Below are 26,205 nucleotides of genomic sequence, written 5' to 3'. Positions count from 1 at the left end.
TGTTAACACCTCATCCATCAGCAATTCTGAACAACTGCCAACCAGCTCAACCACAAACAATCTTTCTTCACATCACAGGTTCTAGTTCAAAATTGGCATGGAATCATGAACAGTAAAGAAGATAATATCTCACCTGCAATGTATAACTTATATCATCCCTAAGTAGTTAAAAGGAGTCCATTATCCATATAGTGTTATTTAAAAAGCACTGTCAAAGTGTATCCCCAGAATGCAAATCGCCATTCAAGGTACATTTTCAAAGGTAATCATGAATACTGGCAAAATACTTCTCTGCTACTAGATTAACAAGGTTTATTTGGAATTTGAATGCATTATGTAACAATGTCCTGGGGTTCTGCCTCAAGCTCACTCTGCAACAAAAGTCTTTTAGGTTCAAGAGGGCTAATCCATGCCAGAGTTCGAGTATAATCATAAACCTTTAAATAAAGTCAGTTTTGATTCATTGCATGTGCATTTATTTCACATGGGTATCCTGAAATGCTGGTTTAGATCAGGCCCTCCTGATCCTTGGATAAACAGCCATAGTACATCTTTAGTAACTGTGAAAAATAGTGGAAGTTTCAAGCTGATATAGACCTCTTGGCCACAACATAAACCAAACTTCAGAGTCAGTCTGCGTGCAGCTTTTCCTTCCGCACCATGTGAACAGCTGATTCTTCATCTTTGAATTAGTTTAGCCTTAGGTTGGGGCCCTGCAAACTTTGTTCATGCCACCACAGCACCGGTGACTGCTTCTCATGTCCCAGATCATTGCAGTGGTGTAGAATGATGATGGATATTAGAGCACATTAATGTATAAATTACACTGATGGGTCCAACACCCTCTGTTCTCAGATATTTGTAGGAGTGGTGGCAGTTAAGATTAAAACAGGAACACAGAATACACCAGAACTAAAGGAAAATGCGACTTTCCGGCATGCATCTGTTCTTGGCATGTAGAGCTGCAGAGTTACACCTGTGCATAGATCGCCACGTCGTGTTGGGTCCGGATGTATGCAGTTTGTTGTTGTCCTGAAAAGTTCTTTGGAAGTCACAAGATAGGGGACTCCTCCTTTGGACCACATTGCGCATGGGCATCGGCTCCATCCTCAGATTGTTTTTCGCCATTAGGGAAATGATGGAGCTTTGCAAGAAAAGGAAGGATGTCCATGTAAGCTGTATCTAATTAAGATAATACTGGAACAGACAAGGGTAGCCGGGGAGGCGGGTGGGCGTGTGTAACTCTGCAGCTCCACACGCCAAGAACAGATGCATACTGTTAAGTAGCATTTGCCGTTCGAGGCATATGAGCTGCTGATTACACACTGTGCATAGATTGTATAGCAGTACCCACTCTTAGCGGTGACCACCCCTATCTGTTGGAGTAGTTTGAAATAATGTTTTGAGAACAGCCTGGCCCACATTAGCTTGTTGTTTGGTTTGCACATCTACACAATAGTGTTTTTTGAATGTGTGTGGTGTAGACCATGTAGCTGCTCTGCAGATGTCATCTAGGGGAATGTTCCCTAAAAATGCCATTGAAGCCCCTATTTTTCTTGTAGAATGGGCTTTAGGGGGAACAGATAACATACATTTAGCTTGGTGGTAACCAATCTGTATGCATTTGACAATCCATCTAGCTATCCCAGATTTTGAAATGGGATTAAAGTTATGCGGTGGTGAGAAAGACACAAAAAGTTGTTTTGTCTTACGAACGGGTTGTGTAACTCTCGATGTAGTATAGCAATGCTCTTTTGACGTCTAGGGTATGAAGAGCTCTTTCTGCTACTGTCTGTGGCTGCGAGAAGAAAACGGGCAGTTCCACAGATTGATTGAGGTGAAAGGGAGAAATGACTTTGGGCAGGAATTTTGGATTAGTACGTAGAACAACCTTATTAAGATGCATTTGCAAAAAGGGTTCTTGAATTGTTAGTGCTTGTAGTTCACTAACTCTTCGCAGAGAAGTAATAGCTACAAGAAACGCAACCTTCCATGGTAAAAATTGTAGTTTACATGTATGTAATGGTTCGAAGGAGGTCCCATTAGCCGTGTGAGAACAATGTTTAAATTCCACACAGGTGAAGGTGGCCCACTGGGAGGAATTATTCTTTTAAGACGTTCCATAAAGGCTTTAATAGCAGGCACTCTGAACAGAGATAGATGCTGTCTGGTTTGCAGATATGCTGCTATTGCAGCAAGATGCAGTCTAATAGATGTGTAGGCTAAGTTACATTTTTGGAGGTGCAGTAAGTATCCTATGATGTGTTGAATAGACACGTCTAGGGGGTTAATATTATTGTTGTGACAATATATTACAAAGCGTTTCCACTTGGCTGCATAGCATGCTCTAGTGGTAGGGTGCCTAGCTTCTTTTATGACATTCATGCAATCTGGAGGAAGGTTCAGATATCCAAATTCTAATACCTCAGGAGCCAAATCGCTAGGTTGAGCTGCGCTGGGTCCGGGTGCCTGATCTCTCCATGGCTCCGTGTTAAAAAGGTGTGGCGATAGGTATAATTTTTGGTGCGGTACCACTGGCAGTTGTAGCAGTGTTGTGTACCACAGCTGTCTGACCCACATTGGAGCGACTATGATGAGGGTTAGAGAATGCTGCTGTAGTTTGCGTACTGCTAATGGCATGAGTGGTAGAGGTGGAAAAGCGTACGCAAATGTGTTTAACCAGTTCACCCATTTCGCATTGCCTTTGGACAATGGGTGTGGATATCTGGCGGCGAAGCTTGGACATTTGGCGTCTTTGTGAGTGGCAAAGAGATCTATCTGAGGTTGTCTCCACATCTGAAAGAATGGTTGAAGAACTTGCATATGAAGTTCCCACTCGTGGGTTTGTTGTGTCTGACGACTTAACAGATCTGCCATGGTGTTTTGTACTCCTGGAAGATGTTGGGCTAGAAGGAATGTTTTGAGGTATAGCCCAGCGCCATATGTCCTGAGCTAGTCGAGAAAGTTGCGGCGAGTGCGTCCCGCCCTGTTTCTGAATGTAGTACATGGCTGTCATGTTGTCGGTGCTGACTAACACAGCCTTGTTTGACACTTGTTTTTGAAAAGCTTTCAGTGCTAGCAATATAGCTAGTAACTCTAGGTGATTGATATGGAGTAACTTTTGTGGTGGTGTCCACCAGCCCTGCATGGTGTGTTGCAGCAGGTGGGCTCCGCAGCTGGAGGGCGATGCGTCCGCTGTCAAGACTATTTGGGGAACTGGCGCTAGGAACGGTCGCCCTTTGGAAAGATTTTTGGTGTTCCACCTCTGCAGAGAGCGATGAGTCAGACCATCTACCAACACTAGGTCTGTTAATTGACCTTGAGCCTGGTTCCATTGACGTGTTAGGCATTGTTGTAGAGGACGCATTTGAAGTCTTGCATGGGGCACTATGAAAATGCAAGAGGCCATCATCCCTATGAGTTGCATGAACACTCGTGCTGGAAGGGAGTGTTGTGGCTGAAACTTTGTGAGAAAGGTTTGCATGCTGGCTATCCTTACTGGAGTGGGATAAGCTAGCACTGTTGAGGTGTTTACTGTAGCACCGAGGTACTGTTGTACTTTGGATGGCTGCAGATGAGACTTGGTATGGTTTATTGTGAACACCAAGTTGTGGAGCAGTTGGATTGTGGCGCGAGTGTGTTCCACACACTGGTGGTATGAGCTGGCTTTTATGAGTCAGTCGTCGAGGTACGGGAAGACATGTATGTGCTGTCTTCGTAAATGTGCCGCCACTACTGCTAGGCACTTGGTGAATACTCTTGGCGCTGTTGTGAATGGGAGTACTTTGAATTGATAGTGCTGCCCGTCTATTACAAATCTGAGATACTTCCTGTGAGCCTTGTGAATGGGAATGTGGACGTATGCATCCTTGAGATCTAGAGTAGCAAGGAAGTCGTTTTGTAACAGGAGAGGAAGGACTTGTTGGAGTGTGACCATGTGAAAATGGTCTGACTGTATATATGTTTAGCAGTCTGAGGTCTAGAATAGGCCTTAGAGAGCCGTCCTTTTTCGGGATAAGAAAATATAGGGAGTAAACCCCCTTGTTTTGTTGATGCAAAGGAACTAGTTCTATTGCACTTTTTTCTAGCAAAGATATTACTTCTTGCTTTAACAGTGACAGATGTTCTTGTGACACTGGACGCTGTTTGGTTGGTATGTTTGGGGGGGTAGATGTTAGTTCTAGACAGTTACCTGACTGAATAATTTGTCGCACCCACCGGTCTGATGTGATGTGATCTGATCTTGATCCAGGCAGGAAGGAATTGCTGCAGTCTTCCCCCAAAGGAGTGTAATGTTGGGGGGGAAGGGGTGGAGAGTCATTGGGTCGGGGTGGAGGCAGAGCAGGAGTTATTGGTTTCGCCTCTGCCTTTGTTGTTGTTGTTGTTGCCCCTGTAACCCCCTCTTTGGTAGCCCTTAGTGCAAGTGGATTGACTAGGGGTTTTGTAGGAAGTGGAGGGGCTTGGTGTGGAGAGCATGGTACTCACGTCTGAGCATACCCATCCCACTCGGGTATGCCCAGACGTGGGTCCCGTGCTCACTAAGCCACTGGAGTCAAGCTATCCTGGCTGAAGACGGCTGATAGCCAGAAACCGGTCCTAGGATGCTTGATTCCGGTACAGGGAAGACATGGCTTGGCAGTTCGGGCTGGACTGTTCCCATGAGGCACAGGGTCAAGACTGATTTGCATATTGCCATGTCTGAACTGGGGTGGCTTGGTGAGCAAAATAACGATGGATTAAACCGAGATCTGAGAGTCTTCGGCATCAGAAGAGCTGGAGCTTTCTTCGGCGTGCTGGTGTTCAGGCACGTCGTCGCCCTCTCTAAAGATGTCGTCTGGGATCGAATCTGACGAGCAAGCCACTGTTCTTCGAGCTTGTCGGTCCCGAATCGTCTTCTTGGAGCGGAAAGAGGCACAGGCGGAACAGTCTTTGGCCTCGTGCTCCGGTGAGAGGCAAAGGTTGCACACCTCATGTAGATCGGTGTGGGGAAACTTCTACCCACATTGAGGGCACTGCTTGAATGGCTTCCTTTCCATGAGCCAGAAGATGAGGTATAAGTAGGCCCGTCGACGACCGGAATGGAAGACTTCGAAATTGTTGAAGAACCGTGTCGATGTGGATCGCGATCGAGACAATACCGTCGAACCGGGTGAGGATTGCGCGTCGAAGGAAATTCGGTTTCAAACCGGAGCGCAGGAAACACATCAGAGCCCGATTGCGGAAAAAAACAATCGGAGGATGGAGCCAATGCCCATGCGCAATGTGGTCCAAAGGAGGAGTCACCTATCTTGTGACTTCCAAAGAACTTTTCAGGACAACAAACTGCAAACATCCGGGCACAACACTGGGTGGCAATCTATGCACAGTGTGTAATCTGCAGCTCATATGCCTCGAACATTGCATTACCACAATTTTGAATACTCAAAGTGGTTGAATGAAGAATTCACCTAACTGAAACCTGTTAACTGCCAAATCAAAGCAATGAGGTGGTCAAGAAGTAGGATCAAGATAGTATGCCATGAAAGAACCTATAGACAGGAAGATGTCCAAATATCCTGGAATTTGTTGGTGTGAAGGTAGCATTAATCAGTAAAAATAGCATTTCAATGAAAACAAGAGGCACTTGGCTTCTGATATCACGATCTTCCTAAATGAGCCAAAATATGCACTGGGTCTTCTGACTGGCAGTTCAACTAAAATTTGGCAAATGAAGAAAATCAAACATGCTCGGTCAGGAAATGGCTACATTAAGACTCTTCAAAATATAGCTCCTTAAAAGTAGTTATTAAATACTCAGCAGACTTTTAAATTCATGCTGGTTCCCTAAGCTTCAGTGCCACTTAGGCATGGGTCCCATTACCACGCAAAAAGACTACAGAAGACAGAATATTTCAAAACAAAAATATATTTAAAGTACCTAAGGTGGAGACAGTACCACAAACTGAAGCAAAAAACACATAAGAAGTCCTTTAAAATGCACATTGCGTTATAATTAATGTGTTAGGTCAACTCTCTCCCCGCAGCTCCGCTGTGCCATCTCTTGCCTCCATACCCGGACCTCCTCCTTGGGAGGTTCAAGGCTGCTGCCCGCTCCTGCGCCTGCTCCTGCTCCAACTAGAACCAGACTGCCTGCAAGCACAGTAACCTTTCTCAGACTTTTTTTTTCTTAATTTTTCCCTGTTATGCCACAGTTATTGCGCCCATCTGTGTCTTGCTCTAATTCCACCATTGTTTATATTTTCTCGTGTCTGCCTGTTCCTTTCACCTTTCGGTGCTGCTGCCCCTGCGGTCCCTCCCCCACAGAATTCCCCGCTCCCGCCTCTCAGCCTCTCCTCCCTCCCACCTCCCCTACCTAATGGCAGCCATTGCGAGGTCACGCAGTGTGCGTGCCGCCGGTACACCAAAGGCAAGCCCGTCTTGCGCCCGTCCCCGGCCAGCGCTAGGAACCCTGGACTTCTCACTTCCATCGCTATGACACCACCACCCTCCTCGCACTCAACCCTGGAAGATAGAGAATGCCAACAGTCCTCGCCGAACACGACCCACGGCCAGTTTTCCTGCCTCCACTGCCGCCAGACCCTCACCGCCACCCCGGCCTCCAACACCGCTGACACCAGCACCGGCGACACATCAAAGAACAAGTAACTTACCTTTGGTAACGATATATCGGTGAGAAACATTAGTTAGTGATAGATTCCTTATCTTAGAATTACCCACAGACGTCAGACTAGATCTGGAAAGTTTTAGTCAGCAGTACCCCTGCGTGTCGGTAGGTGTTGTCGAGCTGCTCCGCGTAAGTCGTTGGCATTGTAGGCGCTGAGATGACGTGGCTGAAGCTACTTAGACGCGCCCTGACGTCAGTTCTGTACAAGACTTTCCTTGCTAGGAACGCAGAGCCATGCAAGATACTGAACACTGGTGCATTGAAACTAGGTCCCTAAAAGGGATGACCTTAACCCTAGAAATCAGTTCGCAGAATGGGGAGGGTGGGTGGGGCAGTAAGTAATCTATCAATAACTAATGTTTCTTACAGATATATCGTTACAGAAGGCAAGTAACTTGTTCATCTGAAAGAAACACGTTAGTGATCGATTCCTTACCTTAGAATAGATACCCCAGAAATACCAACCCCGGTGGTGGATCTGCAAACCAAGATCACACCAGAAAGTCACATATAAAAGAACGGCCAATGACGCCGTCTCTATGGACTTGACTGTCAAGGCAATAATGCTTAGTAAAAGTGTGCAGCGAGGCCCACATGGCTGCCTGACAGATGTCGCCCTGGTAGAAAGGGCGCGCAACCCCACCAGAGGTTCCTTTTTAGCCAGTGAATAACAGGACTTGATACACCAGACGGCCCAGCGGGAGATAGTCCTCTTGTGTACAGCCCAGCCTTTCTTGGTGCCTACGTAGCCAACAAAGAGCTGGTCATCCACCCGGAACTGTCGTGTGCGATTCAGGAGAGCGCAAGTTTTGGGTTCAGACGGTGGAGCCTCTCTGGAAGGGTGCGGAGGCAGAAAGAAAGTGGGCAAGGTGACAGTTTGCCCGATCTGGAAGGCAGTGACAACCTTTGGCAAAAAGGAAGGACGAGTACGACGCACAACCTTATCCAGATGGACAGAAAGGGAAGCTTACAGGAAAGAGCCCGGAGCTCACTCATGCGCCTAGTGGAGGTGATGGCAACCAGGAAAGCAGTCGTCAAAGTCAATAAAAGAAGAGGACAGTTGTGAAGTGGCTCAAAAGGAGCACACATCAAATAAGAAAGGACCAGATTCAAGTCCCACTGCAGCATTACAAATGGAATAGGAGGGAAAAGGTGTGTAATGCCTTTGAGAAATCTATTTACAACAGGGGACTTGAAAAGAGAGGGATGATCAGGGAGTCTGAGAAAGGCAGAAATTGCAGAAATTGCAGAAAGGTAGCACTTAATAGTGCCCAGAGCAGAGTCCTACTGGGCCAGAGACAGAAGGAACAAAAGGACTTCTGAAAAAGGTGCAGAAAGGGGGTCCACCGCTTTTGCTGTGCACCATTCCACAATCTTGTTCCACCTGCAGGCGTATACCAATTTTGTGGAGGGACGCCTGGCTGTCAGAATGATACCACAGGCTTCAGGAGGAAAGTCAAATGGAATCAACTGTCGCCGCTCAATCTCCACGCATGTAGGTGGAAGCTAGACAGGTTCGGGTGGAGGACTGTCCCCTGCTGATGCGACAGAAGATCCTCCCAAAGAGGCAGTCGGATCAGGGGATCCATGCTGATACTGAGTAGCTCGGGATACCGAACTTTTCAAGCCCAGTCCAGGGCCACAATAATGACTTGGGCCCAGTCGCACCTGGTCTTCTTCAGCACTCTGGGTAGACGTGGTATAGGCGGAAAAGAGTACAATAGACCGCAGATCTACTCGTGACGAAAAGCGTCGCCGAGCGAGTGCCGCCTTGGAACCTCCAACATGCAGAAGAGATGACATTCCACGTTCTCTTCGGCGGTGAATAGATCTAACCAAGGCTCGCCCCACTGTTGAAAGAGGCCTTGCGCCACCACGAGTGAAGACGCCATTCGTGATCCATCATGCAACTGCGGCTGAGTTAGTCCGCCTTGGCGTTCAAAGAACGTGGCAAGTGTTGAATCGTCAAGGAAATGCCATGTCCAGAGACACAGAGCCTCCTGACATTGGGTCCACGACCCCACCCCGCCTTGCTTGTTGCAATAACAAATGGCGGTGGTGTTATCTGTGAACACCTGCACTACTCTCCCCCTGACAGAGGGAATCAATGCCTTCAGTGCAAGTAGGATCACCCAAATGTGCTGGCATCAGTTGCTTTCTGAACTATCCATGCCAGCAGACTGAATCTAGTCTCCGGATTGGTAGTGGCCAGTGTGCAGAACTCAGAGAACCTTTTAAATTAAAAGTCACTGAACTGGGAGGATCAGTGAGGAATCGGAGGTTAGAATCTCTACCAGAAATAGTGTGACTGAAGGTTAATAAATCGTTCTGATACAGATAATTTCTGTTCGCTACCAGTAGGGGGCCTTGTGTTACTCCACACTTACCCTTAAGACGGTGTTCGGCGAGGCTATCAGCGCGGTATGTGTGACTTTAAAGCTCTGTCAAACCACTGTACACCACCTGCTTTCAAGAGAAACTGGTTTTGCAGACATGGGCATCTTTCTTGCCAAAAGTTATGACGCCATTCTTAGTCTGTCAAAAAACATCACCTTGCTGAAGTTCTTTGCTCCACCTCACACTTCTAAGGAGGAGAGACGTCATTGCTTGTACCCCAAGAAAATGCGGAGCTTTCACATAGATTGTACAAATAACATTGGGTTGACTATCGGCACTTTGTGGGGTTCTCTAGAGTTAAAAAAGGCATGGCTGTACAGAAGAGACCCATCTCCAGCTGGATCATGCTCTGCTACGCATTGGCTAAAAGCAGCTTCCGGAAGGATTGCGTGCTCGTTCTAGCAGGACCAAAGATGCTACCCTTTGTTTGCATGCTGCTGGAGTCCTGGATGTTTGCCAGGTGGCTACATGGGCAACCCTTGATACATTCATGCGCACTGTGTCTGGACAGTCCTTTTCGCTGAGAGGGGCATTTTGGTGGTCCAGCCATTTACAGAGGAACAGGGCCGGTTACTCAACCCAAACCCTGTTTGCTGCAGTATTTGTATCACATGGGGGTGGGGTACATGAGCGCCTGTATCAGCCTTTCCTTGATAGATGAAAGGGTGGCTTTCAACACCAAGCGGATGGCCCTCATATCCAGAAAGTGGCTATGGAGCCAGGACTCGGCTGGAGACCAGAAACCATGCTTTTTGCTGCTTCCAGAGGGCCACCCCATCCTAGAAGCGATGCATGACTCACCACTGTCAGCTCTGGGGAGCTAAGGGAGAAGGCTCTGCCGCAGACCCAACTGCGGTACAGTAACCACCACTGCAGACCTTTTGCAGTCTCATCTGAGATCTGAAGATGGTCAGAGAGGCCCACTTAAAATTCAGATCCCACCACAGAACCCGCAATAGCCACCTGGCATGCTTAACCAGCAGGATGCAGGAGACCATCGGTCCCCAGTAGCCATCGAGTCAACCTAACTGACATCCAGGACCAAGGCTGAAAGATTGGTATCAAAGCCTGAATGTCTTGGAATCTCCTTCCTAGGGGAAACGAATAAAACCGAAATGTGTCCAGAATGGCTCAGATGAAGGGGAGTGCCTGAGGAGTCAAGTGTGACTGACAAGTTAATAGTGAACCCCAAAGGTGACAGAAGGTTTGCCATTGTCTCGAGTTGGTTGGCAACTGCCTGGGGCAAGCCCGCCTTCAACAGCTTGTTGTGGAGTTAGTGGAAGACAGACACCTCGCCTCCGAAGAGGTGCTGCCACTGCCATCAATTTCCGGAACATCCATTGGTCACTGGTGTAACCACAGGGAAGCAAAGCAAACTGGAAATGTTTATGTCCCACTGCAATCTGCAGGTAGCACTCATGGGTCTGTCGGACATCTATATGGAAACAAGTGTCCTGCATATGCAACACCACCATCCAGTCTCCAGGACAGACTAATATTTGGCCAGTGTAAGCATCCAGAATTTTCCTTCCTTCTCCTTTCCTTCTTGGGCACCAGAAAGTAGAGGGAAGAACAACCATGTCCTACTTCTGAAGCAAAAGGGTTTGCACTTCCAGCTGGAAAATTATAGATGGTCCTCAGCCAGTCGTTGGGGAGACAGTAAAAGGTGTGACTGTGTGAAAAGAGGTGGAATAGGCCTTTCAAATAATTTTCAGGACCCACCTGTCTGATGCTCCAGCCTGCCAACCCAGTAATTATTGCGGGCTGCTGCCTCCCACCAAGTGACTGTGCTCCATAAAGTGCATACTAAAGGGGTTTGGTAGTGAGGCTGAGTAGTGGACTAGGTGGCCCATTGACCATGGGGGCAGTTGGCACCATGGCCTCAACCTCAAATCTGCTGGGTGCCTTTTGGAGGTTGAATTGGCTGGAAGTATGGGGCACCTCTACCAAAGCAGAGAAAGAAGCAGTAGGGCTGATTTAGCTGGCAATGTGGGGCAGATAAGCCCAAGTGATGAGCTATGGTCCTGCTCTCCTTGAACCACTCCAAGCCACAGCTAGGAGGGCTTGAGCCCCTAGCACACAGCTGACATTTACTTATGGAAGCAGTAGCATGTTAGACGAAAACACTTTTGCCGAACTTCTCCACCTGTTTTGGTTACCTATCGAATGAGTTACTTACCTTCGGTAACGATGTATCTGGTAGAGACTTAGTCTAGCCAAAAATCCCCAGGCGTCAGACTGGATCCGGAAAACTTTCCTCAGCAGCGCCTCTGCACGCTGAGGGCGGCGCCGCATGGCTCCGCCCTGACGTTGTCCACGGACGTGACGTCAGCGGAGCCATATATAACCCTACCGTCTCACTGACGTCAGTTTTCGCCGGAGAAACTTTTACACGCCACAAGGCGGAGCCACCACCAAAAAACTGTTAGAATATGGGAACAGTGTGCGAAAATGATGAAAAGACATGGAATGGTGAAAAACAGCACCATAAAGGACAGTGCCAGGCACAATATATTGAAAACTAGTAAAGGGAATGAGCAGAGCACCGCTGAGAAGCAACTCCGCAAAAGTGAAGGCCAACCACCCTTGGAGGTAAACGAAGATGTAAACATCATGGCAGACGACAAAGTCTGCAACCTTAATGTATAACTGTGAAGGACAACAAGTCCGGAACACAGGAGCTAGGACAATTGACCACAAGACGTCACCAGAAAGATGTTGTATCCCCAATAGGAGACCTATAAAAAGTATAACAAGAACCCTTCTGTAGGGTTACATGAGCAGCCCCGATGCGAGATATGCCATAACAAGCAGGCAACCGGCAAAAAAGGGGCACTAGGCAAGCTGGACACCCACTTGAGAGCTCGTAGGTGAGCAGACAGGGTCAATGACCACAGACACCAAATGAAGAAATGTGTAACAGCACAGAACAGATATAGAGGCAAACGAAATACGCTAAAAAATGTAACGTCACACAAGAAGACTAGGGTACGCTAAAAGTACCAACAGTCAGGAGGAAGCAGAGGTGGACAGAACAATGTCTAGACCAATAAGCTACAGCAGCCCCTCGCCCGGGAGGAGCAACTATCCCCCGCAAGATAGAGGAGGAGACTGAGCTAGACACAACAACTGGAAACATTCCGGACCAACCGAATGTTTCAGGGGTCCAAAAAGCGAGTTTCCTAAAGAGAACACTCCCCTTGAGCGTGGTGACAGCAAGAACCCAAGTAGAAGTGTTGAAAACACCTGTGCGGAAAGCAGCAGGCAATGTGTAAAAAACTCCTGTTTGGAAAGTGCCCAGAAAACGAGGGCACAAGGCAATGTACAGTAGAGGGGTACAGGTTGAAGCCGCACCTTTAAAGACAAACGCTGAAGGATGAAAAACTGTTACCTGAACCCCTAAAGGGGAGGAGAAAACAAGCACCACAGCAGTGGAAGAAACAATGCAAACACCCTATAATAGCAATTATACCAGGGTGCATTTCCAGGTTACGCCCACACTAAGAACCGTGCCACACAGTGGTTGTATACTGGTGCAAAATGAGGGCAGGGCGTCAGAGGTTAGCACAGCGCCTGTACTGAACAGAACAAGGGCCCTACGGATAATGATTAGCAAACGAAGAGCAGCCATCAAGGGCAAGAGGATCACAGCAACGCTGAAACCTCACCCCTGTGAATACAGGGAAAGCAGAAGCTATATGGTAAGGAACCGACACCTAGGCGTAGAATGACTACCGACAACTAGAGCCACCTGCACTGAAAGCGCCATAGAGCGATGTTAATGTTAGGATCGCAGAACAGCAGAAAAAGAGGGCCACAGCAAGATTGTGGCGAAAACTCCATAGGAGCGTACCAAGGCTAAGTCAGCTATCCAATAGCTAATAAATACCCCACATAGGGTAAGAGTCAACCCCTGCAAGGGGAGTCCTCCGTCCGGCTATACTGAAATAACACTGAGATGGCAGAACAAACGCCTACACCATCCGGGTCCCATTCAAAGTACCCAGGACACCTTTGAAAGTAAATTAACAAGGCAAAATTGCCAATATAGAGGAAAAACACTAAGGCAGAAAGTCGTGCCGCAGAAGTCATGGCAGTCCAGACATGAGGCGGTAGACCGCTGAATCTGTGTGGCTGTCAAACAGGTCCACACCATTGAATGGCAAATCTCTAAGAGCATCCCGAACATTGCCCGTTAAACGTCTGTCGCGCAGCCAAGCATGTCGGCGTGAAGCCACAAACCGAGCAAGAGCTCGCCCCACCGAGTCAGTGGCGTCAAGGGAAGAGCGGAGGGAAAATTGTGCCAATCCCCTATCATCATGTAGAAGGCGGATCAAGTCCACCCGCGGGCCTTCTGGAAGTGAAGGAAGAAGGTCCTCGACAAAGTCCCAAAGGGTAGAAGATGCATGTGCGAACACACAAGCCGTATTCAATGCGTGGATGCCAGCACTGGCAGAAGCAAAAAGCTGGCAATCACATGCGTCTAACCACCTAGATTTGCTGGTGGGAGGCCACAGAGGCAGGGCAGAGGAAGACTAAGTCAAAGGCCGCCTGAACAACTAGGACCTGAGCCCTAGGGTAAAGAGACCTGGCCCATGTACCCAGGATGATGTCAAACAAAGATGCCCCAAGGGGCAGCAAAGTCTCCACTTCAACCGGCTCCATATGGAGAAGATCCAACAAGGGATCAGAAGGCAGCGAAACCACAGGGGGCTGAAAATGAAGAATAGCTGCCACCCTGTTAATAGCCAGTGCGTAGGCAGCACTAGCCTCAGTTGCCATCCGGGGAGGCAACAATAACCCATCAGTAGGAGATGGCTGAAAACTAACCCGTCCACTAGACAGCAAAAGCGGAGGAGCCGGAGGCTGAGCTGGAGACCACGCCACACAAGGTACCTGCACCCTCAGCCGAAACGGCCTGAGATCAGGGGAGTCCAGAGGAGCATCAACCTGTGGCATAAGAGGAGGCGTAGGCGCCAGCACCAGCGTAAACACACCACGTGGGAGTCACATCACCGTCCGATGAGTCGGGTGGGATATCAACCTCCTGAAATTGAGGAGACGTGGACGTCGGCACAGGCGTCGACGAGACGGAGTCGTCTGGACGTCGACAACCTCCAAAGGAGACTCGGGCTCGGCGCCGTCCGACATCGACCCCACTGCAACATGTGGGGAACAGGGCGTCGCGCCCGGCGCCGCCTCCGACGTCAGCGCAGGGCTATACGGAGACTGACTGGGTGGGCTAGACAGGCAACTGGGAGGACCCACTGGGTCGTGTCCCATCGGCGTTGTATCAGCTCCGGAACCGGAGTTCATGCACACAGCAGGTGCCAAGGATAAATTCGCTGGCGTGGACTCGACATGAGTGCCTTCCACCTCTATGGGACCCGAAGCCGCACCAGGGAGAGGGGGTGACCCAAAGTAAGAGTAGTGTGCTTTAGAATAAGCCTCCATTTGGGCTTGTGTCGCTACGGCACCCATAAAGGGGGGGGGGAGGGGTACAGAGGAGACAACCGCCAGAAGCCTGCTCCCAGCAGGAAACAAGAAGAAGTCACGGGTATGGAAGGAAGACCTCCTGGACTTACGCTTGTGTTTACCCGCCTCCAATCAAAGTCTGTGGGAACGACCTCAGGAGTGGGCTCAATCCCGAGAGGGAAAGCGGCGACGCGAAGGAGCAGGACCAGACAGCCGTGCGGCCAGCAATTTCATACGACACCCCCGTAAGGACTTCGGTTTCATCCGCTGACAATCGTCGCACTCTTTGGAGTCGTGGTGCACCCCGAGGCACCACATACAGATGGTGTGCGGGTCTGTTACAGACATCGGACGTGCACAGGTCTCACACGCTTTAAAGCCCGAAGGCATTGCACACTGTTCCGGGACGCCAAAGGATTTGAGAATACCTGAAAAACAGGTCAAGGAACTGCTTGTTTTCCAGGATCCGTGTTGGGACGCGGAAAAGAAGAAAATTGACGTCAGCGCGCCGGGAGGGGCATATATGGCTCCGCAGACGTCACGCCCAGGGACGTCACGGCGGAGCCATGCGGGGCCGCCCCCGGCGCGCAGAGGTGCTGCTGCAGAAAGTTTTCAGGATCCAGTCTGACGCCTGGGGATAATCTAAGTTAAGGAATCTGCGGCTACACGTCTCTATCAGATAGAGGGAGTCAGGAATGTGCTGGGGTTAGTTTTGCTTGCAAACGCCTGCACCAAGCTTTCAGGGGAGTGGTGCTGAGATAAATAATGGCAGGTAGTTCAGGGCACAGCTGTGGTGTCCTGCAATGTGGAGCGGACTTGGGGCCAGAGTAAGGTTTGGCCGATGCCCACACCAATGTATTTCAAAGGGCCTAGTTAAAAGGGAAGAGGGGCTCAATGGATGTTTCTACCAGTTGAAGGACCTCTGTGAGACCATTGGTCTTCACCTCCTAGGCGAGAAACTGGAGGTGAAAGACTTCAGCCACCATATGCATCACCATGGCTTAAGAAGCACTCTCCTGAGAGCATTTGTCTTCGTGGAGGCTGATGTAGTGGAGTAAGTGGGTCTCTACAGTTGCTTTGGTTGAGGTCGGACTGGCACAGACTCCACATCAGAGGAAAAATGGAGCCTAGTCTTTTAGCATCAATTATATCATTGTAGTACAGGGAACCGGCGTGGACACATGGGGACCCCAATGTGAGTTCAGAGGGTCCTGCTGGTGAAGTGATAGAGCCCACTGGTGGTAATCCAGTGGAGAACCTTTCAGCTCTATGGGGAGTCGGCAAAGATCCAAAGAGTCGGACCAACGCCTTGCAGAACTCTTCGATTGGTTTCAGAGTGCCTGACCGCTCCGGAAACTCTGGATCCGATCCTGCAACTTGTTCCAGCATCACCAAAGCCAAACAACTTCAGGACTAAGATAGAGGGGTATGGTGCCGCCCCCTGCCTTCTCTGGAGAGTGTGAATGGCAGGAAGGGGTCGAGTCCTGCGTAGATATCTTGTGGGGGTTCTTTTTTATTTCTGAATTACCCAAGGACTTTGATCGAGATGAAGATCAATACCTTGAACTACTCCAGCAACTTCTGGATCCTCAATGGGACTGGGACTGCACTTTAGATTTGGACCGGTCTTGTCGCGGAGTCTTCCAGTACTTAGAAATATGAGTTTCGTACTGTGAACTCATATGACCTGCAATCATTGCAGGCCTTAGAGTTGTGGCTTCACCCCTAGCAAATTCTATGAGGATCCATCACAGACATCTGTTTGCAACATTCTTTAGGGTTTAAAGCCTGTATTTTGGCAGGGGATAGGTCTCTTGCACACTGAGAAAGATTTTTTTTTTGATTGAGATAAGATCTGAAAGAGACGAGAGTTAGCTCTGGATCCGCTTCTGATGATGCAGAAAGAAAGGAACTCACGTCAGTGCTGGGGAGTGGGGCCTATATAGGATCTGAACATTTTCAGAACTGCGTCAGCGCCTACTGCTGTGCAGAGATACTGCTGAAAAAGTTTCCACATCCAGTCGGACGCCTGGAGAATACTCAAAAGTTGAGGACTCTGCGGCTATAAGAGTTTATCAGACATGAACTATTCTAGTCATTTTCTTAGAGTTTGTTGGGTAACTCATACATAAATTAGAATTTCACTCATTACAGCCCCCTTCACATTTTCCAAAATTTACTTTAAGCACAGTGGAAAATCTGCCAAGACCACCTGTTACTCGAAACATGAAATGATTTCTTATTTAACTTTTATCCCGTCAGGGCTTACCTCTCTTCCTTTGTGAGTCACCAATGCAGCCAGTGGTTTTGCATAGAATCGGCTGAACGAAAAGCCTAGGCATCCATACATACTATTGGCTGTGAGCTTCAGCGCCTTTTGCCTGATGTCATACTGCAAAGAGTTACAGAAATATAAAGTCACCAAATCTGTAACATGATTAAACAAAATACTGCAGGAATATGGTGCAGAGGGAAAGCTGTAACAGGAGAAAATTAAATTAATAGGTATGCAGTAATATGCAGCAGACAGACAGGGAGTGAGGGATTCAAAATAAGGGAAAATAAGGAAGTAGGGCAAGAACAAGAATGGGGAGCAGGGCCTGGTTGGACATGAAAAAGGACAAGAGAACACAGAAATGAGAAAAGGATAAATCCAGGAAGGGCTGAAAAGATCCAAAATGAGAAAAAGAGCCCATCAAACGAGAGTAATGATGCACTAGACATGGAAGAGTCATAGGAGGGAACGAAGGGAGACCTCATTGGGGTTGGCGTTGAAAGACTATGGGGTGAATGAGATCTCCAGAAAGGAAACCAGAGCCATCAGAATGGTTACTGTGCTGGTCAATTATAGGGAAGACACTGACAGGAGGAGAAGCAACATCTCAGCTTTCTACCGGTTCTTACTATCAACAACTACACTGGTTATCTTTCTCATTACAATGACATTTTCTATATTTGTCTTGAGATGCCAACATTTTTTTGCACCCCCTTCCCACCTTCTTACTAATTTTACCCTAGTAGGCTACTTAATACGTCATGTCTATCTACATCCTGCCAGTCTGTAGGATCCTTCTCATTCACTTAAGTTACTGACACTGTTGCTATGGAATCAGCTTCCTCTAACTGTAGGATAACCCCTTGCAGTGTTACTTTTAAAGCTTTGATGAAAGAACACCTATTTATTCTAAATCCTAGCTGTGACTGGATTGTACTCTGCTACAATTGCACTGGATTTGTATAGCCCTTTAGATAAAATATGAGCAAGCAGTCTCTAAATAGGATCACAGACTATCCTACTGAAAGAGCTAATATGCATCTGCATTATATCAGACACAAACAGGACCTAAAATGTGCCTGGGGTAGACTAGAGGCAGGGATGAAAAGCATTTCTCTTGGATGCACGAGAAATGAGTCAACCATTGGGCACTTTATCTTTCTGATCAAATGCTGAGAGCAGAATGCCAAGTAGACATTTGCCGGGTACCCGCTATCAAACCTGACACAGGTCAGTGACTCCATGCTCTATCTCGAAGAACTATAGAAGAGAGGATCCCTGGGCATTTATTTGAAAGGTATACTGTGCAGTTCACGGATTGGGTTACCCAAAGTGATTGGTCTCCCATAGTTTCCAGACTTTAAGAGCATTTTTGTTGTTTCAAAGGTGACTCAAAAGGATCCTCTATGGTCCATTTCCCTCTAGCGATTAAGGGTCTTGGACTCAGTAAGGAGGAGCTGGTCGAAGCACCGCCTAAAGGTTCCCAAGCATTAGAAATAATTAAAAAGGTGTCAATTTATACAGATTATGGCTTTAATAATAGCATAAATATATTAGTAGGAATGGGCATTTGCTGTCTCTCGGATGGGAAAGCTTGATTTAAAAAAATGGAGTTACTTGAGACAATCTTTGACTTTGGGTGGTTAGAAGGTGCGTGTGATGTGGGAAGCTTCCAATGAATGGGAATTGTATACGGGAGAAAAAGTGCACGAGTGAAGTTAAAGAGTAGTCAAATTAGGGTTGTAGGCACATCTCTGTTTTTATTTGTCTCTTGCAAATAAAGGTTTAAAAAAAAAAAAAAAAAAGAGTAGTCAAATTATTTTAGGAACAAATAGGCTCAACCCATGGGCCCACAGCATTTGAAAAGAAAAACATTTTATCGGACGAATGTGGGACAATTGTGAACGTGCCATCGGAATCCACGGGATGGGAGGATGAGGACGTAGTCCTAATTAAAATGTTGAATAGTAGACCTCACTATTCAGAGACTACCAATAGGTAGGAGGATGTTGATAAGGAGAGTAAGTCTGAGAAGATTAAAATATGATTGAGAAAAGGAACATCTACAGATTAAATTAATGGAAGTAATGTGAGGGATCTTAATGTGTTAGCTGATGGAAAGTATCGATACCCGTCAGATGTGCATCATGAGGGATAAATTTACTACGAGGTCGAAGACCACTGTCAAGGGTGTAGTCCTATTCAATGCTTAAATCTTGGGCGACTGGGTCAATACTACAGCTGGTGTCATCACCAAGTGATACCAAAAGTGTGATGTCCCTTAATTCTGAAACCAATGAGGTTTGCTTACTGTATGTGACCTATTGGGCATATTTAGATGAAAATGGCATTTCAATTTCAAATTACTCACAAATTTGAAAACATCAACATTCAAATCAGAAAAGCAACCATTGTTCATTGGACAGAAACTAAGACCTTTATTTAAGGCAGATCTTTCACAACCAGTGAGTACATGATTAAACAAATTGAATACAAGATCAAGCGATTTGGTACAGGGTTCAGGAAACAAATCATTGGGAAAACACCAGCCATCATGGTTTGTTTAGTCTTTTTCTGATTCCTGGTAAGTACTTTTTTGTCTATTTTCTCTCCTCCCCCCTCTCCTGGTCTTACGGTACATTTCTGTATTTTGTCCCCTATTCAGCACACTGGTGGAGGAATGTCCACTATTGGGGACGCTATATAGACATTATTATCATCGTATGGACAGGAATAAAAAGTGACTTTGAAGACTACAATAAATATCTTAATGACAACCAGTACAATGTAAGATTTACCAGGACCATGTCCCAATCAATACTGCAATTCTTGGAAGGTACTTCGTACTCTATTTCGGAAAAAGACTAGCATCTTACATTTCCAAAGTGCGCATCCACCATGCACCAAGCGTGCAATTCAGTTTGGTGAACTCCTACGTATGCGCAGGAACTGCAGTGAGGACAATCAATTCAAAGAACATGCTGGTCAAGTGGTTTCCAGATTAAAAGAGAGAGGCTACGATGATGAGCTTCTAAGACAGGCATTTGAAAAAAACATGTGAAATCAATTGTATTGATACTTTGAGGGTGAAAGTAAAAAGGAAACAAGAACGCTTATCCTTTATCACAACCCATTCTAAACTGAACCATGAGGTTTTCAAAATAATGAATCGCCATTGGGTATTGCTAAAAAATGTACTTGGTATCAATCATTTGGTCAAAGATAAACCTAGCATCACATACAGGAGGAGCTGTACTATAAAAGAAATGATCTGTCCGAGTTACACGTTCAGGAAAAAGCAGCAGCATGAGTCTTGGTTACAACGTCAGATAGGTTTTTTTCCCGTGTAATAATTGTAAAATGTGCCATCTGGGACGTAAAGTCACTGAATTTGATTACAACGCCAAAAAGAAGTACCCCATTAGAATGTACATCACCTGTCAAACCATATATGTCATATATGGTATGAAATGCGTATGGGGAAAAATATATGTGGGTAGCACCATTCGTCCATTGAAACAACTTATTATGGAACACCGCAGGGCTTGCATTAATGGTGATCAGACTTACTCTTTGGTGTCACATACATGCACCTCAAACTTAAACAGAGCCAATTTCAGGTTTCATGGGATAGATGTGTTTCCCGTAAACCTGAGAGGAGGTGATAGGGAACTTTCCCTACGTAAGTTAGAGGCTAAATGGATTTATAATTTAAGGTCTGAGTCAGAAGGCCTAAATCAAGAACATGATACAGAAAAGGGGGTGGTGATGAACAGAGTGTCTGAATTAAGCAGACCACTCTTACCCAGTCCAAAGATCAGGGCTTGATCCATCACCGTTATTTATCTCACTGCCCCATCCCAGCTCAGAACCTGGCTATATGCAAATTAGTCTGTCCCTGGCCCAGTGCATCATGGGAACAGGGCAGACCAAACTACCAAGCCAATTCTTCACCAGAAAGGAGACAAGCTACCGGGGACCGGTTTCTGGCATTTCAGCCTCTTCGGCCCGGCTTGCTTGAATCCTGATGGAGCAGTGAGAAAGGGACTCATGTCTGAGTATACCCTGCCACACCTATAGTGGCCAAAAACGATACAGAAAAGGGGGTGGTGATGAACAGAGTGTCTGAATTAAGCAGACCACTCTTACCCAGTCCAAAGATCAGGGCTTGATCCATCACCGTTATTTATCTCACTGCCCCATCCCAGCTCAGAACCTGGCTATATGCAAATTAGTCTGTCCCTGGCCCAGTGCATCATGGGAACAGGGCAGACCAAACTACCAAGCCAATTCTTCACCAGAAAGGAGACAAGCTACCGGGGACCGGTTTCTGGCATTTCAGCCTCTTCGGCCTGGCTTGCTTGAATCCTGATGGAGCAGTGAGAAAGGGACTCATGTCTGAGTATACCCTGCCACACCTATAGTGGCCAAAAACGATACAGAAAAGGGGGTGGTGATGAACAGAGTGTCTGAATTAAGCAGACCACTCTTACCCAGTCCAAAGATCAGGGCTTGATCCATCACCGTTATTTATCTCACTGCCCCATCCCAGCTCAGAACCTGGCTATATGCAAATTAGTCTGTCCCTGGCCCAGTGCATCATGGGAACAGGGCAGACCAAACTACCAAGCCAATTCTTCACCAGAAAGGAGACAAGCTACCGGGGACCGGTTTCTGGCATTTCAGCCTCTTCGGCCCGGCTTGCTTGAATCCTGATGGAGCAGTGAGAAAGGGACTCATGTCTGAGTATACCCTGCCACACCTATAGTGGCCAAAAACGATACAGAAAAGGGGGTGGTGATGAACAGAGTGTCTGAATTAAGCAGACCACTCTTACCCAGTCCAAAGATCAGGGCTTGATCCATCACCGTTATTTATCTCACTGCCCCATCCCAGCTCAGAACCTGGCTATATGCAAATTAGTCTGTCCCTGGCCCAGTGCATCATGGGAACAGGGCAGACCAAACTACCAAGCCAATTCTTCACCAGAAAGGAGACAAGCTACCGGGAACCGGTTTCTGGCATTTCAGCCTCTTCGGCCCGGCTTGCTTGAATCCTGATGGAGCAGTGAGAAAGGGACTCATGTCTGAGTATACCCTGCCACACCTATAGTGGCCAAAAACGATACAGAAAAGGGGGTGGTGATGAACAGAGTGTCTGAATTAAGCAGACCACTCTTACCCAGTCCAAAGATCAGGGCTTGATCCATCACCATTATTTATCTCACTGCCCCATCCCAGCTCAGAACCTGGCTATATGCAAATTAGTCTGTCCCTGGCCAAGTGCATCATGGGAACAGGGCAGACCAAACTACCAAGCCAATTCTTCACCAGAAAGGAGACAAGCTACCGGGCACCGGATTCTGGCATTTCAGCCTCTTCGGCCCGGCTTGCTTGAATCCTGATGGAGCAGTGAGAAAGGGACTCATGTCTGAGTATACCCTGCCACACCTATAGTGGCCAAAAACGATACAGAAAAGGGGGTGGTGATGAACAGAGTGTCTGAATTAAGCAGACCACTCTTACCCAGTCCAAAGATCAGGGCTTGATCCATCACCGTTATTTATCTCACTGCCCCATCCCAGCTCAGAACCTGGCTATATGCAAATCTGTCCATCACCACCCCTTGTTGTAAATAATTTTGTCCACCCTAAGCGTGGAAGGGTATACTCAGATGTGAGTCCCTTGCTCATTGCACCATCAGGATTCAAGCAAGCCGGGCCGAAGACGGCTGAAATGCCAGAAACCGGTCCCCGGAAGCTTGTTTCCTTCCCAGTGTAAGAATTGGCTTATGTAGTCTGGTCTGCCCTGTTCCCATGATGCACTGGGCCAGGGACAGACTAATTTGCATACAGCCAGGTTCTGAAACTGGGATGGTGCAATGAGCTAAAAAACGGTGTTGGATCTAGCCCTGATCTCTTGACTGGGTGAGAGTACTCTGCTTAATTCAGAGACTCTGTCCATCACCACCCCTTGTTGTAAATAATTTTGTCCACCCTAAGCGTGGAAGGGTATACTCAGATGTGAGTCCCTTGCTCATTGCACCATCAGGATTCAAGCAAGCCGGGCCGAAGACGGCTGAAATGCCAGAAACCGGTCCCCGGAAGCTTGTTTCCTTCCCAGTGTAAGAATTGGCTTATGTAGTCTGGTCTGCCCTGTTCCCATGATGCACTGGGCCAGGGACAGACTAATTTGCATACAGCCAGGTTCTGAAACTGGGATGGTGCAATGAGCTAAAAAACGGTGTTGGATCTAGCCCTGATCTCTTGACTGGGTGAGAGTACTCTGCTTAATTCAGAGACTCTGTCCATCACCACCCCTTGTTGTAAATAAATCAAGAACATGAGCTCCACAATCACCTGCATTAACCTTTTCTTGCCTCTGTTTATCACATACCTCCCATGGTGAGTTCCAGTGTATCTGAATGAATAACACTCCTTGCCAGCAGTAATTATTGTGATGCTCCTGATGGCTCAATGTACTGTGTATAACTTCTCTAAAATATGTAATTGAACAGTAAGGGTCCTAACTATTGTGATGCTTGTAATGGCCCAATTTATTGTGGACAATAACCTCATAATTTGAAAATTGAACCTGGAGGGCTTAGATTAAAACAAAAGAAGAAAATCACTTTCTTGGTGGCGATTCAAAAAGGGCTTACAATACTGCTATCCACAGAGTCGGAGTCAAAAATCTTTATTCGGCAAAATAATAGCCATAAAAGAGCAAATAAAACATTGTTTAACGAAAAATGAACATGCTATCCACAGCTTGCTGGTTGAGTTCTGCTTTGCACACTCTACGTTCAAGTGGATTTCTCCTTTTTAATTCCCTTCTTCCCACGATTCCTCCGCCCCTTCTCTGCTTTTACTTAGACCAACAAGTGGCTCTTGTTTTTAAAACTGAGGCCTTTTTTCCCCTCGTGTTCATTGGTATGTGCCAAGCGTAAGCTTGCTTTGCATCCAACTAAAGAGTACAAATACATCTCCTTAAAAAAACGGGTAAAGGAGACAAATCACCCATTTTTTAGTATAGACTACAAGATACTTAGGCTGTTTAATTAAGTTACACCCCTTATTACTAACAATAATAGCCGCAAATCGGAGGTGCGTTTACTGACTTTTTTTTATGCAAAAGACTATTTGCTTGTTTGTTCAAGCTTTATTGATGCTCGTATACTTGACTGGAGAATATCTGCTGTAAAGCGGAAGTGTAAACGTTGTACAAGTTACTACTTGTGCAACGATATATCTGTACAAGACATTAGTTAGTGATTGATTCCTTACCTTAGAACATCCCCAGGCGTCAGACTGGATCCGGAAAGTCTTTCGTCAGCAGTACCCCTGCGAGTCGGAAGGTGGCGTCGTGCGGCTCCGCGTCAGTCGCTGGTGTCGTAGACGCCAAGATGGCGTCATGGGGACTACTTAGGCACCAACCATGCGGGAGTGAGTTCTGTGGATGACTTTCCGTGCCAGGAACGCAGAGCCATGCAAGAAACTGACCACTGGTGCCATGAAACAGATCTGAAAGGGATGGACTTTACCCTAGAAATCACTTCGCAGAACGGGGACGATGGGTGGGGCAGTAAGGAATCGATCACTAACTAATGTCTCTTACAGATATATTGTTACAAAAGTAGTAACTTGTGCATCTGAAAGACACGTTAGTGATAGATTCCTTACCTTGGAATAGATACCCCAGCAATGCCAACCTCGGCGGAGGGTCTGCGAACAAGATTACACCAGAAAGTCAAGGAGAACAGAACACCCAAAGACGCAGTCTCTCCGGACTCGACTGTCAAGGCAATAATGCTTGGTAAACGTGTGCAGCGAGGCGCACGTAACTGCCTGACAAATGTCCTGCAACGGAACGCCGCGTCCCAAGGCAGTAGTGGCTGCCGTTGCCCAGGTAGAATGGGCACGCAGCCCCACAGGAGGCTCCTTCTTAGCCAACGAGTAACATGCTTCGATGCACAGAACGACCCACCGAGAGATGGTTCGTTGGTGCACGGCCCAACCTTTTTTGGCACCCTTGTAGCCAACAAAAAGTTGGTCATCCACCCGGAACTGCTGTGTGAACTTCAGATAGAACAAGAGCGCAAGTTTTGGGTCCAGACAATGGAGCGTCTCTTCCGCTTTTGAAGGCTGCGGAGGCGGAAAGAAGGTGGGCAAAGTGATGGTCTGCCCAATGTGGAAGGGTGTGACAACCTTTGGCAAGAAAGGACGAGTCCTTAAAACCACCTTGTCCGGATGAACAGAAAGAAAAGGAGGTTTGGAAAAAAGAGCCTGGAGCTCACTCACTCTTCTGGCAGAGGTGATAGCTACCACGAAAGCCGTCTTTAGAGTGAAAAGACGTAAGGGACAGTTATGAAGGGACTCACAGGGAGCGCACATCAGATAGGTCAAGACAAGATTTCAGTCCCATTGAGGCATTATGAAAGGCACTGGAGGAAACGTGTGTAATGCCTTTGAGGAAGCGTTAACAACCGGGGACTTAAAAAGAGAAGGCTGATCTGGAAGCCCTAGAAAGGCGGAGATGGGCGAAAGATAACCTTTGATAGTGCCCAGAGCAGAGCCCTGCTGGGCCAAAGAGAGAAGGAACAGAAGGACTTTGGAAAGAGGGGCAGAAAGGGGATCCACAGCTTTTGCTGTGCACCATGCCACAAATCTGTCCCACCTGCAGGCGTATACAGTCTTAGTGGAGGGACACCTGGCTGCCAAAATGACATCACAGACCTCAGGAGGAAGATCGAAAGCTGTCAACTGTCGCCGCACAATCTCCACGCATGGAGGAGGAGGCTGGACCGGTTCGGGAGGAGGACCATCCACTGCCGCTGCAACAGAAGATCCTCCCAAAGAGGCAGTCGTATCGGGGGATCGATCGCCATGCTGAGTAGCTCGGGATACCAGTATCTTCATGCCCAATCCGGAGCCACAAGGAGGACTTGGGCCCGGTCGCGCCGAACCTTTTTCAGCACTCTGGGCAGAAGTGGTATAGGAGGAAAGGCGTATAGTAGACCGCAACTCCACTCGCGATGAAAAGCGTCACCTAGCGAGTGCCGCCTTGGAAATTCCAACACGCAGAACTGATGACGTTGCGCGTTCTCTTCTTGTGGTGAATAGATCTAACCAAGGCTCTCCCCACTGCAGAGGGAGACCTTGCACCACATCCGTGTTCAGAAGCCATTCGTGATCCATCATGCACCGGCGGCTGAGTTCGTTCGTCCTGGCATTCAGAGTACCTGCCAGGTGTTGAACCACCAAGGGGATGCCTTGATGTTCCAGCCATGTCCAGAGGCGCAGAGCCTCCTGACATAGGGTCCTGGACCCCACAATGCCCTGTTTGTTGCAGTACCACATGGCGGTGGTGCTGTCCGTCAACACCTGCACTACACT

General features: G+C 47.5%; 1 protein-coding gene across 1 annotated transcript in view; it reads right to left on the bottom strand.

The window, feature by feature from the left end:
- POLA1 (DNA polymerase alpha 1, catalytic subunit) overlaps positions 1-26,205 on the bottom strand; it is a 1,864,208-nt gene that overhangs the window by 1,029,002 nt on the left and 809,001 nt on the right. The window contains exon 26 of the mRNA XM_078657805.1: positions 16,806-16,928. Within this exon, the coding sequence (XP_078513931.1) occupies positions 16,806-16,928 (123 nt within the window). The remainder of the gene's footprint in view (positions 1-16,805; positions 16,929-26,205) is intronic.

This window comes from Lissotriton helveticus, chromosome 8, assembly GCF_964261635.1.
Source record: "Lissotriton helveticus chromosome 8, aLisHel1.1, whole genome shotgun sequence".
In the NCBI taxonomy this organism is placed as follows: domain Eukaryota; kingdom Metazoa; phylum Chordata; class Amphibia; order Caudata; family Salamandridae; genus Lissotriton; species Lissotriton helveticus.
This window is presented reverse-complemented; position numbering and strand designations above follow the sequence as displayed.